Here is a 15,301-nt window from a genome sequence, read left to right as displayed (position 1 = left end):
GGCGGGAGTCAGGTCCCTCCCCGCCCAAGAAGCACGGAGTGAAGAATGAGCTGTTGGCGACTTCCGGGAATCTCTGGCACTGTCATGGCGGGACTGTCCCTCCCTTTTCCGTCCTCAACTAGGTTCCTAAAACAGGGCTAGATATTTAGGGAGGAGCCTAAGTGATTGTCCTGCCGTGGTGGCCATGTTCTAACCTGGCAATTGGAAAGACATTGTGACAGTGCTGACATCACTTCTTGAGTCCTCCTCTGGAGGGCCCAGATGGTTGCCGTGACAACGAGGAACCGAAAAGTTTGAGGCCATGGTGGAAGTGCTTCCCTCTAATGCAGAGACACACCATCTGTCAGCAATTTTGGAATAGTCTGTGGTCTTCGGTGAAGAAAATCCACACTGTCAGAATGGAACCTCTTTATTTTTTTTTTTTTTACTTTTAAAGTTTAAGTTGTTTTGTTTTTACTGTATTTTAGGTCATAGATATAATAGTATTAACCTTTATGGTTTTGGTGTACAAAGTTACTGCACTTTCATCACCAGAAAAGTGTGAGAAAAAAAAAAAGCCTCCACCACTGTTCCTATGTCATTTCTAGTCCATCTCTTCCTTCCCATCTCCCTACACTCTGTCATTCTATACTTTAATCCTTAGTTTCTGTTAAAAGAGTTTTTGTCTCTTCTCTCTTATATATCTTTTCTTTATTTGTTTTTTTTTTTGGGGGGGCACACCCGGCAGTGCTCAGGGGCTACTCCTGGTTCTGCACTCTGGGATCATTCCTGGCGGTGCTCAGGGGGAACTATATGGGATGCCGGAAATCAAACCCAGGTTGACTGCATGCAAAGCAAATGCCCTATCCATTGTATTATCGCTTGGGCCCCTTAGCTCACCTTTTCTTGTGGCCATTAATATTTCATTGTGTATAAATATCACAATTTCTTTATCCAATGCCTTGGACAAAGATGAACTGTTGGACATTTGAGCTATTTTCATAGCCTAGTAATTGTGCTTACCGCTGCAATGAACTTAGATTTGCGCTTATCTTTTTAAGTTTATGCTTGGATTCTTGTAAGCCTCTTTATTTTTCATAAATGGAGAAATAATTTCAGACAGGTTTTCCCTAGTTTTCAGTGGGCTAGAGACAATGTTGCCTAAAACTGTATCTATAGATACCTAGTTCTCAACATGGATGTCTTTCCTGGTCTCCATAATAGGTCAAATCCTGATGAAGAACTGTCATCATAGCCATGCTCTTTATTGCATCTTGGCAGTTCAGGGTTTACATCTGATTAATCTGAAGTTCTTCATGTGGATAGAGTTGTTTTTTCTTGTCCATATATCCCCAGTACCTAGGGTAGTGCCTGAAACAGACCTTTTGTTTATATTGTTTTAAGTAAATCGTGGTGCTATAAGGCCATCTAAACCATCTTTCCGAAATTACAGTGCTAACCATGGCACCTGTGCACTGACCAGTCTCTTATAGCTATCTTTATCAGTCCCTACAAAATAATATCTACCTTTTCATTTTAAGATCCTTCACACTTTGATACAACTTCACCTCCCTAATCCTAGACTCCCTAATTCTAGATTTTAAACCTCTGCCTTTTGTGCTGTACTAGGTTCAGTTCCATCACTTAGCTCCTGGCAGGCACGGGGGACCATATGGGACACCAGGATTCGAACCAACCACCTTTGGTCCTGGATCGGCTGCTTGCAAGGCAAATGCCGCTGTGTTATCTCTCCGGGCCCCCACTTAACACTCTTAGTGCTTTGAAGTGAGGATTTTGACTTAGCCACTTTATAATTGTAGGACTACATAACCTCAGGATCTGTCAGAGTCTCAGTTGCTTCATCCATAAGAGATACATTTGTAGAGGGAACTGAAAAGTGAATGCATGGCAATTGCTTATACCTAGGTTTATGTTCAGTTCTTTCAAAGCTCAGATTCAATTCCATCCTCCACTTAACCTTTTCATACTTTCTAGTATATTCTTGCCTTTTTTTGCATTTAATATTATCAGTGTCATTTTCCTCACCTACCTTGTATACACATTCCCTCTGATGTTTACTCCAAAACAAATTTCTTTTTCATTTCAGAAAATGTACCCAGTCTCTCAAGAAAAAAAAAAAGGATTATTCTTGCATGACCTCTTTCTCCATACACTCTCCCTCTTCCATTTTTGTTTGTATTGTGCCCACATCTGGATATGCTCAGGACTTAACTTCTGCTTCTGCTTAGGGATCACTCCTGATGGTATTCAAGGGATGTGGTGTTGGGGATCACCTAGGCTAGTCACATGCAAGTCAAGTGCCTTATCCACTGTACTATCTCTCTGGCTCTTCCTCATTCGTTTGCTTTAATTCAACAGTAGATTCAAGTATACTTTTCTCTCCTTTTTTTCACTCTTTGTTCACTCCAAGACACAAACACTGTGATCCTGATAATTACCATTGTCCCTGGACAATCTCTCTACTTTTGCTCTTTCTCCCACATTATGCTCCTCATAGGACTGCCAGTATGATGGTCTTAAATGTCAATCAAGTCATATTTCTGGGCTTTATCTCTTTCAGAAGTTTCCATCACTGTTACAGTAACATATAGCCATATATATTCTTAGAACCTTCACAATTTTTTTTTTTTTTTTGGTTTTTGGACCACACCGGGTGATGCTCAGGGGTTACTCCAGGCTCTGCGCTCAGAAATAGCTCCAGGCTTGGGGACCATATAGGATGCTGGGGGATCAAATTGTGGTTTGTCTTAGGTCAGCTGCATGCACCTCTCCGGCCCCCGCAACCTTCACAGTCTTTATGAATGATACTCAGCCTACATCTCCTGAATCACTATCAGCCACTGCTGTCCTCATTTCATTTTAGCTGTGTTGTCCTAATCTCTACCCCTGGGACATTCCAAGCTCATATTTATGCCTCTAAAGTTTTGGATTAGTTCTTCCATTGACCTGTAATGCTTTTCTTTGGCTTTTCTCTGGGATTGGATCCTCTTTGCCATACTCAGCTCTCAGTTCAAATATCATCTCCTTTGGTGGACATTCCTGGACACAACATCTAAAGCAGCTTTGTGGAAGCCAGAAAGAGGGCTCAAAGGCTGGTGTGCATATTTTGCATGCTAAAGTCCTGGGTTCAAGCCCCAGCATGAGTAGTCCCCAAGCAACACCAGAAATGACCCCTGACCTCTGCCTGATGTCAATACCAGTTACAGAAGAAAAAAAAAGAGGGGCCGGCAAGGTGGCGCTAGACGCAGTGGTCCTCAAACTATGGCCTGCGGGCCACATATTGTATTTGTATCTGTGTTGTTTCTTCATTGCAAAATAAGATATATGCAGTGTGAATAAGAATTCGTTCATAAGTTTTGTTTTTACTATAGTCAGACCCTCCAATGGTCTGAGGGACAGTGAACTGGCCCCCTGTTTAAAAAGTTTGAGGACCCCTGCTAGAGGTAGGGTGTCTGCCTTGCAAGTGCTAGCCAAGGATCAGGACCGCGGTTCGATCCCCCGGCGTCCCATATGGGTCCCCCCCAAACCAGGGGCAATTTCTGAGCGCTTAGCCAGGAGTAACCCCTGAGCATCAAACGGGTGTGGCCCGAAAAAAAAGAAAAGAAAAGAAATCCCACCAAATTAAAACAGCATTTTGCAGGGCCGGAGTGGTGGCGCAGGGCATAAGGCATCTGTCTTTCACATGCTAGCTAGGACTGATCACGGTTCAATCCCCCAGAGTCCCATATGGTCCCCCAAGCCAGGAGTGATTTCTGAGCGCAGAGCCAGGAGTAACACCTGAGCATCACCAGGTGTGGCCCAGAAAACAATAAGAAATTTAAATAAAAACCACCATTTTGCCCACCCTCACATTCTAGCCATCTATTACATTATTGTCTCATATTTATGTATTTATTTATTGGTTTAGGCCACATTCAGCTATGCTGAGGTGTTACTCCTGGCTTTTCACACAGGAATCACTGTTGGGGACCATGTGGAATGCCAGGGATTGAATCTGGGTCAGCTGAGTACAAGGCAACCACCCTACCCTTTGTGTTATCGCTCCAGTCCCCATCAATGTCTTTATTTTTACCTTTGGTTTTTGGGTTCACACCCAGTAATGCTTAGGGGTTACTCCTAGCTCTGTGCTCAGGAATCGCCCCTGGCTTGGGGGACCATATGGGACGCTGGGGGATTGAACCACGGTCCATCCTAGGTTAGCCACGTGCAAGGCAAACACCCTACCGCTGTGCCACTGCTCTGGCCCCTCAATGTCTTATTTTTAAATAATACTTATAACTACTTTAACTGTTCTCTTTATAGCTTGCATGTGTGTTGCAGAACTGCTCTAACTTTATATGTCCCTATGTCTCAGCACCTAGAACGATGACTGGCATGAGCTCAATAAGCGTTGGTGTTGTTCCCATCCTGGACTGAATGCTTTCATTCAATGCCCAACATTGGACTAAGTACAATGTTCTGCCTCACTTATATAATGAGTTGCTAAGACTGAGAGGGAAAATTACTTCCCTGCTGGCAGAAGATAAGTGGTGAAGTTAGTATTCAGATCTAAATCTTCCTTCTTTTATCAACTCAGTATTTAGTACTTCTTATCTAGGTCACCTCCTGCCCTTTTGTAAACCTCCCACCCCTTACCGCATCACAACCACCACCACAAAGTGAAATTGGAAGATTTAAGTCTTGAAATTATAAGCAACCCTGCAGCTTGGGTTGAAGGGGTGTTTGATGGAAGAGAGAAAAGTGACAGCTGCCCTGAAAGTAGGAGTAATGTGACCCTCATTTTAGTCCATCACCATCAGCCTTTGAGTTCTCACCATGCCACACTCTGCTTGAACAGCTGAGAATTAAAGTCCTGTGAGAATTCCACCCTCCCAGCCTCTTAGGAAAACTGTGTTGGATGTTTGTGTGATGTGGGGCCAAGGTCATCCACATCCTCTCTCAGGCAGACAAAAACCAGCCAAGGCCACTTCCAAGGCTGCACCCCCTGAGGATCTGCAGCAGGTGCAGGTGTGTTTGTTTCAGGGACCAGATCCAAGGGAGATGAGATCTTCCAAAGACTGCAAAACAATCAGCTAATTCCAAAACCTCAACTACCTGAGGCAGATGAGGGTGGGGATAGGGGGAATTCCTTTTATTGTTTCTACTTTCACCAAAGGAGGTTCTCGGATTTCAGATCTCTGTACAGCATGCAACTCTTACCTGAGTTCACAGAAGGCCTTTGGTTTACCCAGTAGAGGTGAGGCAGAGCTCCCTCCTGAAAGGTCCTTTCCCCTTGGACCTTTCACCTCCCCAGGACTTTCCAGTTCTCCCAGCTATCTTGGCTAAGGACCATGTTTCACAATTGTTTACTGAGAAGAAATATCAAACACACCTTAACTATTATGAAATTACTTCTCTTTGATTCTAATGACCCTGAATTTAAATTCCAGTCGGATTCTGTGGATCAGAGGGTGATCTGCAGATTTCTACAGAACCACCAGAACAATGAGAACAGCAGACGCGAAACTTGGCTAACTCCCCCATAATCGGATCACATGGAATATACATTGATAGATTCTATTCCCTTAAACTATTCAGGGCAACAAAAAAAGATCTGTTGAATAAAGGGATAAGGGACAAATAGACCACCCGTAAAGAATCTAAATAGATTGTGATGAATCCCAGTGATAAGGAAAACATTAGTCTCTAAAAAGGAAGATTTAAATTCTACAAGGCACAGAATTTAGGATTTTTCTCTGCAGATAAACATGCAGAAACCTTTTCTCCATCTGACAGACCTGAGCATTTCTCAAATTAAATTCCCTCCAACTCATTCTTTTCTGTGACATCAGTGAGCCCCAAACAACACACCCCCTCCAAAGTTTCTTGCTTCCTTATCAGCGTTTTCTCTGCTCAAGTTCTCATGTCAGCCATACTGCATCCTCTCCTGCCCCTCTGTTAGCTATATTCAGTCTTCTCTGGACATTGGCATAAGTCTTCCCTCTGCCTACATTTTTGTCTGGGCAAGGTTAGGTGCTTTCCCCTGTGCTTTTTGGGTGCCTGGTACTGCCCCATTATTCCACTTTATTGTGATTGCTTATTTAACTCTCTGCTCTCCCTATAGGCACGATGGGGCCAGTGACAATAGCTGCCTAGTTGGCTTCTGAATCCCCAGAGCCTAGTACAGTTTCTGGCACAAAGTAGAAAAAGGAAATGGAGCCATGAAGTTAGACTTTGCCCTGAAGTTTCTGAAGGATCTGTAGGTTGCCTTAAAAGCCCGGCGTAGACTAAGAAATAAAGAAGGGAGAGCAGGGAAGTTGAATGGGAAAGCTGTCTAGGAGGAGTAGAAGGAGTGTGCCCATCCTTCCTTTCTCTCCAGCTTACCCAGCTCTGAAATTTAGAAGCAAAATCTGTGAAATTTTTTTTTTTTTTTTTTTGCTGACCACAGTAACAAAAGTGACTATAAAATTCTGCTTCCCATCTGGTTCTTCATGGTCCAGGAAAATACAGCAATTTCAAACTCCAGGGAGACAAGTACTGAAATCATGAAAGCTTAAACTTAGCCTGTCGTAGAGTCCCCTAAGAGTAGCATGAATTTGACTCAGGAAGAAAAGTGAAGAAGCATCATTTACTTTGTAAGAATTGACTCTCCCCCATGGTTCTCAAAGGGGATGAGTTTGATGTTTCCTCAGAGCAATTTGGCTCTCTGGCCTTCACAGCCGACTTGCTCAGTTCAACAGCTGGTCCTTCCTTCTCTCTCTTTCTACACCTGCCAACATGCTCCTTATCATGATGTCCATCATCATCAGTTAGTACTTCACAGATGAGGCTGAGAGAAGAAGCTGGCTTTCCAATGGGAACACTTTAACATCTGTCTTCCACCACTGTCCAAAATCAGCTGCCACTTCAATGAAAAGATGATGTGTTTGCTTTTGAATGTCCTATTAGAGCTAGTGTGAGCTGAGAATTGCTGGTAAGATATTAAGTGAAATTGACTTTTCCTTCATCTAAAATTAGCCTTTAAGACTGGTGGGTGGAAGGCAAAGGGGGTGACTGGTGGAGGAAAGCAGACACTGGTGAAGGGATTAATGTTGAAACATTGTATGCCTGAAACCCAATTCTGAAAAACTTTGTAATTTCAGTATCTAAATAAAAATAATTTAAAAAATTAAATGAAATTATCCTACAAGATGCTGGGCCATGCTCAAGTCAGCCATTTCCCTCCCTTCCCATTCCTCTGGTCTTTGACATATTCCTAGTAGGAATGAAATAGGGCTGCGGTTATACAGTCACCCCCAGGTTGGAGTGTAGCTAATTAGGGCCCAACCAGTGTAGAGAATTTTTAGAATGGTGCTGGAAAGACCAGCTCTGGAGTGATTTGACAGCCAGTTTGAAGGCTTCAGGCAGTTTGGATAAGCATCTGGACTCTGCATACATTTCTGAGTCTGCTCAAAGATCCCTTTGAAGTTTATCCAACTTGAATAAGCTTTCCAGAAACCCGGGCCAGTACAGAGCCTCTCTGAAAGTCCCTGTAGATGTGCCCCTTGCTTTCTCCCAGGGCAACCAGCCCATTAGGACAAGAGATCTGAAAAGTAGAGAAAACAGCTCAGGGCAGAATGTTTCTATAATAGTTAATTTGTTGTCTAATCCTTTTCATATATGGAGGATACAGCAAAGTGACCACTAAACCCGTTTGTGGACTGTGTACTTGGATTCGATACTTCTTGCCCTTACCCACTTCCTGTACAAATGTGATCTGAGCTGGAAAATACCAAAAACACATATGTTCAGTTAACAAAATGGAGATAGTACAGTGGGTAGGTCACTTACCTTGCATGCAGCCTACATGGGTTCAATCCCCAGCACCCTGGTTGGTTCCCCGAGCCCACCGAGATCACCGAGTTCCCCGAGATCACCAGGAGTGATCCCTGAGTAGATTCAGGAGTAAGTCCTGAGCATAGGTGGGTGTGGCCCTCAAACCAACAAATTAATAACAAAAGATGCCATTTGTATTTCAAGAGAACTGGGGACAGGATCATACATTGGTGTGGGCAGGAGGTTCCATCTCATTTCCCAAGAAGCATTCCCCAGTCTAGCTAGACTGGGCTTCAGTCTCTCCTGCTCCTGTATGTACAGCTTCCTAATCACAGAATAACTGGAGCAGCAAGAGACTAAGCACTTGCAGGCAGATGAGCACATCTCTGTACTGAGTGCTGTCTCCCAAGGTATGACCTGGATTAGCTTTGGGTTTTGCTTAAAGAGGGCGAGGTGTGTGGGAACTACACATCAATTTCTTTAAGGAACCAAGCAGAAAGAAACCTTTATGAACTGGAAAAGGGCTCTTTACATCTGTCTTTTTGTTTTGTTTTGGTTTGATTGTGGTTGTTGGTTTTGGTTTTTGGGCCATCATGCGATGGCTCTCAAAGGTCACTCCTAGAAGGGCTCATGGGACCATGCTGAGAATTGAAGCCAGGCTGACCAGTGCAATTGCAAAGCAAGAACCCTACCTGCTGTAGCTCTGGACCCTTCATGCCTGCTTTTGGATTATTCAAATGAAGAGGCTGAGCACTGCCCCTTTTTTACTTGAGAAATGTGGCATGAAGGGCAGGATACCAGATCCAAAGGTCCTAAGGAGGATTCAAACAACTGGGGAGGAGAGCCGAGCTGGGGGAACCCTAATGAAACATCAGTACACAACAGTACTAATGGACCAGAGACCATGGGAGCAAAACCCTGTTTTGTCCTGGGACCCAATGACAACAGCAGAATAACAGGGAGATGCAGCTGGAGCACCAGAGAAACCCCACTGGAGTGGGATCACAGGGAGTTTTGTTTATTTATTGATAAAAAAATATTAACAGCATTTGAAAAACAAAACATTCACAACCCATGACAAAATTCTGCAAGTTAAGCCTCTCAGTCCCAGTGGAGTCCTTCATATGACAGCAATGGTGAGTTCAGCCAAAAGGCCCCTTCATGTTTTTCATGGGTGGGTACTGCTGCTCCATTGGCATGGCCCCGAAGCAGTCAGAGGGGTTACAGTGTCCAGCCTTGCCTGGCTGCCCTGCAGGGCCTGGGGGGCCAGGGATGCCAGGAATGCCTTGCTGGCCCATGGGTCCAGTGGCACCCATCTTGCCATAGCCAGGGGGACCCTGAGGCCCTAGGAAGTGAAGAGTCAGAGAAGGAAAATCAGAAGACCCGTGTCACAAGGAAAGAAGAAATTCAGGTCATGTCAAAGAAGCCCCCACATCTGATGAGCATCCTGCAGATGACCATGTCATGACATGAAGACATGATGTTAAGTTTACTTCTGAGCAGTTTGACATGAATTTCCATGAGCTGGGTCCCAGGGCTTTTGAATGCACCGCTCACTGAGACCCTAACTCCATCCCATGGGAAAGATCATGTTCACTCATAAGGTGACTGAGAACACAAGTGCAGAGAGGACATGTGGGAAAATAAGCAGTCACCAACCTTTCATAACTCTCAGGTCACCCAGCCGGGTTTAAATGACTTCCTTGATAACTAAAGCTCACAGTCCTTGGTACCCCTATTATGGAAGGGGGTCAATAGGCCTATAGCATTCAGTGGGAGAACCCCAAAGAATATGGTCTCAGTTGCCTGCTTCTCCTTACCTGGGGGGCCAGGGAGACCATTTTCTCCTGCAATACCAACACCAATGTCCCCCTTTTCACCTTTGATACCAGGAAATCCTGGGATAAAACAAAGTCAGTTAGTCCTCCCCAGAGCAGGAGGTGATGTTCCAGTGTGATGACCTGGAACCCACCTGGAGGTTATCAAGAGATCTCATGCAATGTGTGCATGTCATCCTCCCACCCTTTCCTGCAGTTCCGTGTGCACCCGGGGACTAGGAAAGCAGAGCTACCTCTCATCCCTGGCAAGCCTTGCCGTCCTTCTCTGCCAATCTGCCCTGGGAGCCCAGGTGATCCTGGAGCACCTGGCCGGCCTGGAGAACCATCCTTTCCTGGGGGTCCTGGCCTCCCAGGAGCTGCAGATATCTCCACAGGGAACTGCATCCTGGAGGTGTAGTAAGCCATCCTCTCTGTGGGAAAGGACAAGGCGGTCAGAGCCCTGTACTCAGAGAATCGCCTCCCTCACTCCAGAGAGCCTCACTGGGCACAGAATCAGGAGTAGATGCTTTTGCAGGGCCTAGGTCGTTCTCCTGGGGATCTCCACATCACTCTAGTTAAGGCCTGTCTCTCAAGCTTCTGTCCCTCTCAAAAGGGATTCACCAGGCTTTGAAATGAAGCCTCTCTCTGCTGGGCAGGTAGGGTGGACTTCCTGGTAGGGTGGACACCAGGTAGGGTAACTGGACCAGGCTTATGTTTTCCTAGTCCCTCACATCTATCTCCCTCCTTCTCTATCTCTCTCCCTACCTCCCTACCTCCCTCCCTCCCTCCTTCTCTCTCTCTATCTCTTCCTCTCTCTTGCTCTTTGCATTTTGTTTTTGGGCCACAGCTGGCAAAGCTCAGGACTTACTCCTAGTTCTTTACTTAGGAATTACTTCTGGTGGGCTTGGGATACCATAAGGGATACCAAGAGATCAAACTCAAGTTGGCCACATGCAAGGTAAGCAGCCTATTCCACTGTACTATCTAGTTGGTCCCTCCCTTGCATCTCGGTGCCAGATATAATCCACCAGGAAGAAAAAAAATCCAACAAGTGCACAGCAGCACATCATAGCCACTGATCACCAGCCCCTCTGCTGCTCACTGCACACAGGCATAAGTGGTGTCAATTTTCTCGTCTGTCTCCCTGGCTCCAGTGGGGGCTCAGGAGCACAGGCAGGAACACAATCTCTCAGAAGGAAGCAAGAGACAGGGAAGATGTGTGTGCATGTCTGCGGGTGATGGGCATCTACTGAGCTGCTACTGAGCTTAAGGAAACAGAGTCTAGAGCAGGGCGGAGGAGTGCTGGGAGGGCCATTTCGCACCCTCTGTCACCCAGCCAATTACCATCAAACATTTTAATGATCTCTTGTCTGATGAACCTCTTGATTTCATCATAATTCACCGTGTCTCCCTGAGGAAAGAGTAGAAAACCTATCTCAATTAGACTTCCAAGCCTGGTGCTCTCCCCCTGGAAAGAACTTGATGAAAAGGAAGGATCGGGAAGAGGCAAAGATCCCAAGAGAACCCACTGATTCTTCACACAATCTAGTGCCTCAGAGCATTGCTCTAGGAAGAGTACCCCCCAATTTTGTTGTTCTCCCCACCCCACCCCCAATTAGGAACCACACATACATTAGGATGCCCTTTCCTACAAAGGGTCAACAAGAGCTTCTAGAATAGTCCATGTGCTCTTTGGAACAGTGCCCATGGCTGTCAGCTGCCCCTTTACCCTTACCATGGAACCAGGCACCCCAGGCAATCCGGGGCTTCCTGCAGGCCCTGGAGATCCAGGATGGCCTCTCTCTCCTGCAGGACCTGGAGGGCCAACAGGCCCCATGGAGCCACTCTTGCCTGGACCACCAGGCATGCCAGCTCGTCCCTTCTCTCCAGCTTGGCCCTTCTGTCCCAAAGGTCCTGGGTCACCCTGCAAGCACAGGAAGCTCCTGAGTTCAGGACTTTCCAGAACTGCCACCAGCTTAGCCTCATGATGTTCAGTCCTCTGTTCCTTCCTCCCCATTTCCCTTCATACTCCCAGCATTCCCCATCAGAACAGGCCTTTTAAAAGATAATTCCCAAAGTGTTTCTTCCTATGTGGCTATTCTGGTGGCAATAAATACAAGTTGTTTTTAATACAAGGAGGACTAGCAATAAAACTTCTCATTCCATTGCAAATATTGGTTATAAGGTATAGCCACTGATATACTTCCATGTTAAGGAAGTTTTTATAATAATTCAAGAATAAGTTTTTACTCACACTAACAAACTTCTTTGGAGATTATAATAAGAAAGAAATTCTGGTGGTGCTCCTTCAGGAGCACTCAGGATGTGGGCCCTGGCTACTACTTCTACTCTGTGTAGTCTCCCTGGTTCCCTGGCTGAGCAGACACTTTCTCCCTCTGACCTTTGAATGTAGGCTCATCTGTGGAAGTCACACCTCTGAGTGTCCTCGCTAAGTGAGCACCCATGGTTTTGGATGCTCTGTGTACTGAGCCAGGCACTGGGGCCTGGGATGCAGGCAAGTGTGTCTAGATCTTTCCTGGATGAGGAAATGAGGGAATGGCAACTTTCCATCCTTTGATCCAAGGCTGAGGACCCCATGAGATTTTGGAGTCAAGGTTGCTCCATATTCTCCCATTCGGTTCCTGCCCACTGGATCTCTACTTCTCCTTGCCATCTCTGAAATCTAGTCAGCTACTATGCTGCCATAGCTCATCAGTCCAGAAACAGCTCTGTGTACACCCAGCTAGTGTCTGCTCACCTTTGGTCCGGGTGGCCCATAGATTCCCTGTTTTCCAGGGGGTCCCTGCAGGAAATAAAAAGTCAGGGATCAAATATGTCTAAGGGGCAGGTGCAATCAAGAACCATCTCCCACTAGTGTAGTCCCTGTCCCGGCCATGCCCAACTGGGTGGTTGTCAGAAAACCAAGGTTCACTCTGATCCTCATCCACATCCCAGACCCCAATTCTCCCAAAACATTAGCTTCCTGTGTTACCCATGGAAAAGGGGGAACCCCATATGCGGTACCTCTTTGCCAGCTGCACCATCTGTACCAGGTTCACCCTGAGGAGGAGAGAATGATGAGGACATAAAGAGGTCAAGGCAGCTTGGTGTCTACCACAGGCACACCCTCGAAACCAGACACCACCAGTCCCTTCCCAATTCTCCACCCATCCCCTAATACTCTGGAGCTTGCTCTAGTCTGGTCCCTGGGTCCCACACTGACATCCCTAAGCTTAAAGGGAACAACAGAGGTGCCTGCCTTGTCAGGCAGGGTAACAGTCCCTCTGGAGTGTTGTGGAATGAAGATATCAGCTGTGAGCCTGTACTGGGTGGGGGCCTACATATCGAGCTCTGGCCAGACCCACTACAGGTTCTGGCAGAAAAGGATCTGTGACTAAGGGCCCCTGGAGGCTGCCAAGCACAGCAGAAAGGGAAAGACAGGGGAGCTCCTGTCCCAGGGCTCTGGGTGAGAAGAGGAAGACTGAGTCCTTAAGGCAGAGGGGCTAATCGTTACCCCTAACCAGACCACCACCAGTTGTCAGTGCTGCCGTGAAATAAAGTCAGGTTTGGGGACCAGGCCTGCCTGGGGAGCTAATGCTCCTGAGTGCATGCCCCGCTAAACATGCCCCCACTCTCTTCCACCGGAGTTGGGTATAGATGTTTTCCTTTACAAATAGAAGGACCATGAGGTGACTACTAAAGACACTGCTATGGAACAGGCTTCCAGCTCATGGCTGTGTGGCTCTCAGCAACCTACCTCACCTTACTGAGCTTTATTTCCCTCGTCTAGTAAATATGGACTGTCAGTTCTACTAACTAGGGCTGCGGGACAGATTAGAAGACAAATGTTCAGCACTTGTCAGTGACCAAAATGCCACGGCTCGTCTGTTAAATGTCAGGGAGAACGCGTCAGGTTTCTGAATGGCTGGGAGAGCCACTGGACAGTGTGCAGCCGGCTGGTGACAGGCAGGTAAGGGTAAAGTTGAATGTGGTGGGAGCTGGGCCTCTGGGTCTATGGTGTTTGTCTGCTGCCCAACAGGCTTCTCAGTACCACTTCTTGCAGCCATATTCCAAGCTCATGACCCTTCTGCCCATTTCATACCCAACTGCAATGCTAAGCATGACTGAAAAGATCCATTAGCCTTCACTTAGGATAGGCATGGATCATAAGGTGGGGTCTTACCGGCGGACCGGGGTGTCCAGGTGGACCAGGCTGGCCTGGGATGCCTGAAAGGCCCCTCTCTCCAGGGATTCCTCTGTCTCCTTTCAGGCCCTAGAGAAAGGGAGGGTTGTAAGAGGGGAGAACTGAGGAAGGAAAACACACACACACACACACACACACACACACACACACACACACACACCGAGAGGCAAGCTGGCCTCCAGACAGGGAACAGAGACCAGGCTCTCTGTCCCCACTTTCACCTGGGGGAGGTGGTGCTGTTGGGACTTGGACAGGGCCTGCACTGACCCATGGAAGCTGAGGGGCTGATGCCAGGACAGGAAGGGGACCAAATGTTCTCCACATCCCACCCGTGGCCTCTGTATAGAGAACTAGGAGTGTGTCACTCACCGCAGCAGAGATTCCTGCGGGGCCTGGCTGGCCCGGAGGTCCTGGTGGCCCCTAAAAATAATCTGGGTGAGTGGGAGGACAGAGGCTCCAGAGAGGGCTCCCAGAGGTGGTGAGGGCCCAGATCTGTTCTCAGCCTACTAGGGGCACAGGCCCCTTTCATACACACCCCACTTCTAAATGGAAGGTTCTAGAGGCATAGACTCTATGCTCCTCATCTCCAGCTTCTGGGGGCAGGTCTATCCAGCACTGGTGCTGACTAGAGGGACAGAGGTGAGGGAGACTTAGCTTCTTTAAGGAAAGCAATTTGGAGTGTGAGGGGTTCGGCACCAGACCTGGCCCCCTATCCTGGCTACCACTACCACAAGAGGTACATAAAAATAGTGATGAGAACAAGAGAGTCCCTTTTATCAGTCATGAATTATTGTAAACATTTTAAAAGTTTCCTGGGAGTTGTCCAGCAAGCCACCAGAGGGCTACAAGAAGCAGTGGGCATGGCTGGTGAGTGAAGAAAAGGAAACCATTACTGCTTAATAAATACCATCGGCTGCCCTGCTGCAGTAACTATGCAGTCCACTCACCTACTGGGCTAACTGCATTACCCACAAGGCAGGGCAGTGCTGGGTTCCTCCCATAGGCCCTTCCAGTCACTGCCAAATCCTCTCCTTTCAGTCCATGCTTCCTATCCCCTTACTGCCAAACAGCCTCCAATCACTAACTCTGGCCCCCCACCCACCTCCAGGCCCCCTCTTCTATCCATTCGCATGCACCCTCACTAACTTGGCCTTCCCCCATCCCACTTACACCCTCCTTGAACTTTATTTCAGCACCTTGAGTCTTGGGTTCCCCAAACATACATATCTCCCCTCTAACTCCACACCAGCCATCCTTGCCCAGGCTCTGATCAAAGGCTGCTAGAACAACTCAAATGCTACTTGTCCAGTAAAGGCCCATTTAGAGCCAGTCCTTCTCAGAGACTCACGTCACTGCCTGCCTTCTCTTTTTGTGCTCATCTGCTATTGCCACACTCAAGCCCTGGTGTCGGGGGCTTTTGTTGCTCACACTCTTACATGACATCACCCCAAACTGGAACAGAAACCTGCATGTATCAGATGCCCCA

The 15,301-nt window shown here is 47.0% G+C and overlaps 1 protein-coding gene across 1 annotated transcript in view; it reads right to left on the bottom strand.

Annotated features, from left to right (window-relative positions):
• Positions 1-8,764: 8,764 nt before the first annotated feature.
• Positions 8,765-15,301, bottom strand: part of COL16A1 (collagen type XVI alpha 1 chain) — a 45,897-nt gene continuing 39,360 nt past the window's right edge. Inside the window, exons 63-71 of the mRNA XM_049775154.1 lie at positions 14,185-14,235; positions 13,795-13,884; positions 12,636-12,671; positions 12,370-12,414; positions 11,347-11,535; positions 10,956-11,022; positions 9,866-10,042; positions 9,615-9,692; positions 8,765-9,139 (exon numbers count right to left, since the gene is read on the bottom strand). Of these exons, the coding sequence (XP_049631111.1) occupies positions 8,937-9,139; positions 9,615-9,692; positions 9,866-10,042; positions 10,956-11,022; positions 11,347-11,535; positions 12,370-12,414; positions 12,636-12,671; positions 13,795-13,884; positions 14,185-14,235 (936 nt within the window). The 3' untranslated portion in view covers positions 8,765-8,936. The remainder of the gene's footprint in view (positions 9,140-9,614; positions 9,693-9,865; positions 10,043-10,955; positions 11,023-11,346; positions 11,536-12,369; positions 12,415-12,635; positions 12,672-13,794; positions 13,885-14,184; positions 14,236-15,301) is intronic.

This window comes from Suncus etruscus, chromosome 6 (assembly GCF_024139225.1).
Source record: "Suncus etruscus isolate mSunEtr1 chromosome 6, mSunEtr1.pri.cur, whole genome shotgun sequence".
NCBI lineage: Eukaryota > Metazoa > Chordata > Mammalia > Eulipotyphla > Soricidae > Suncus > Suncus etruscus.
This window is presented reverse-complemented; position numbering and strand designations above follow the sequence as displayed.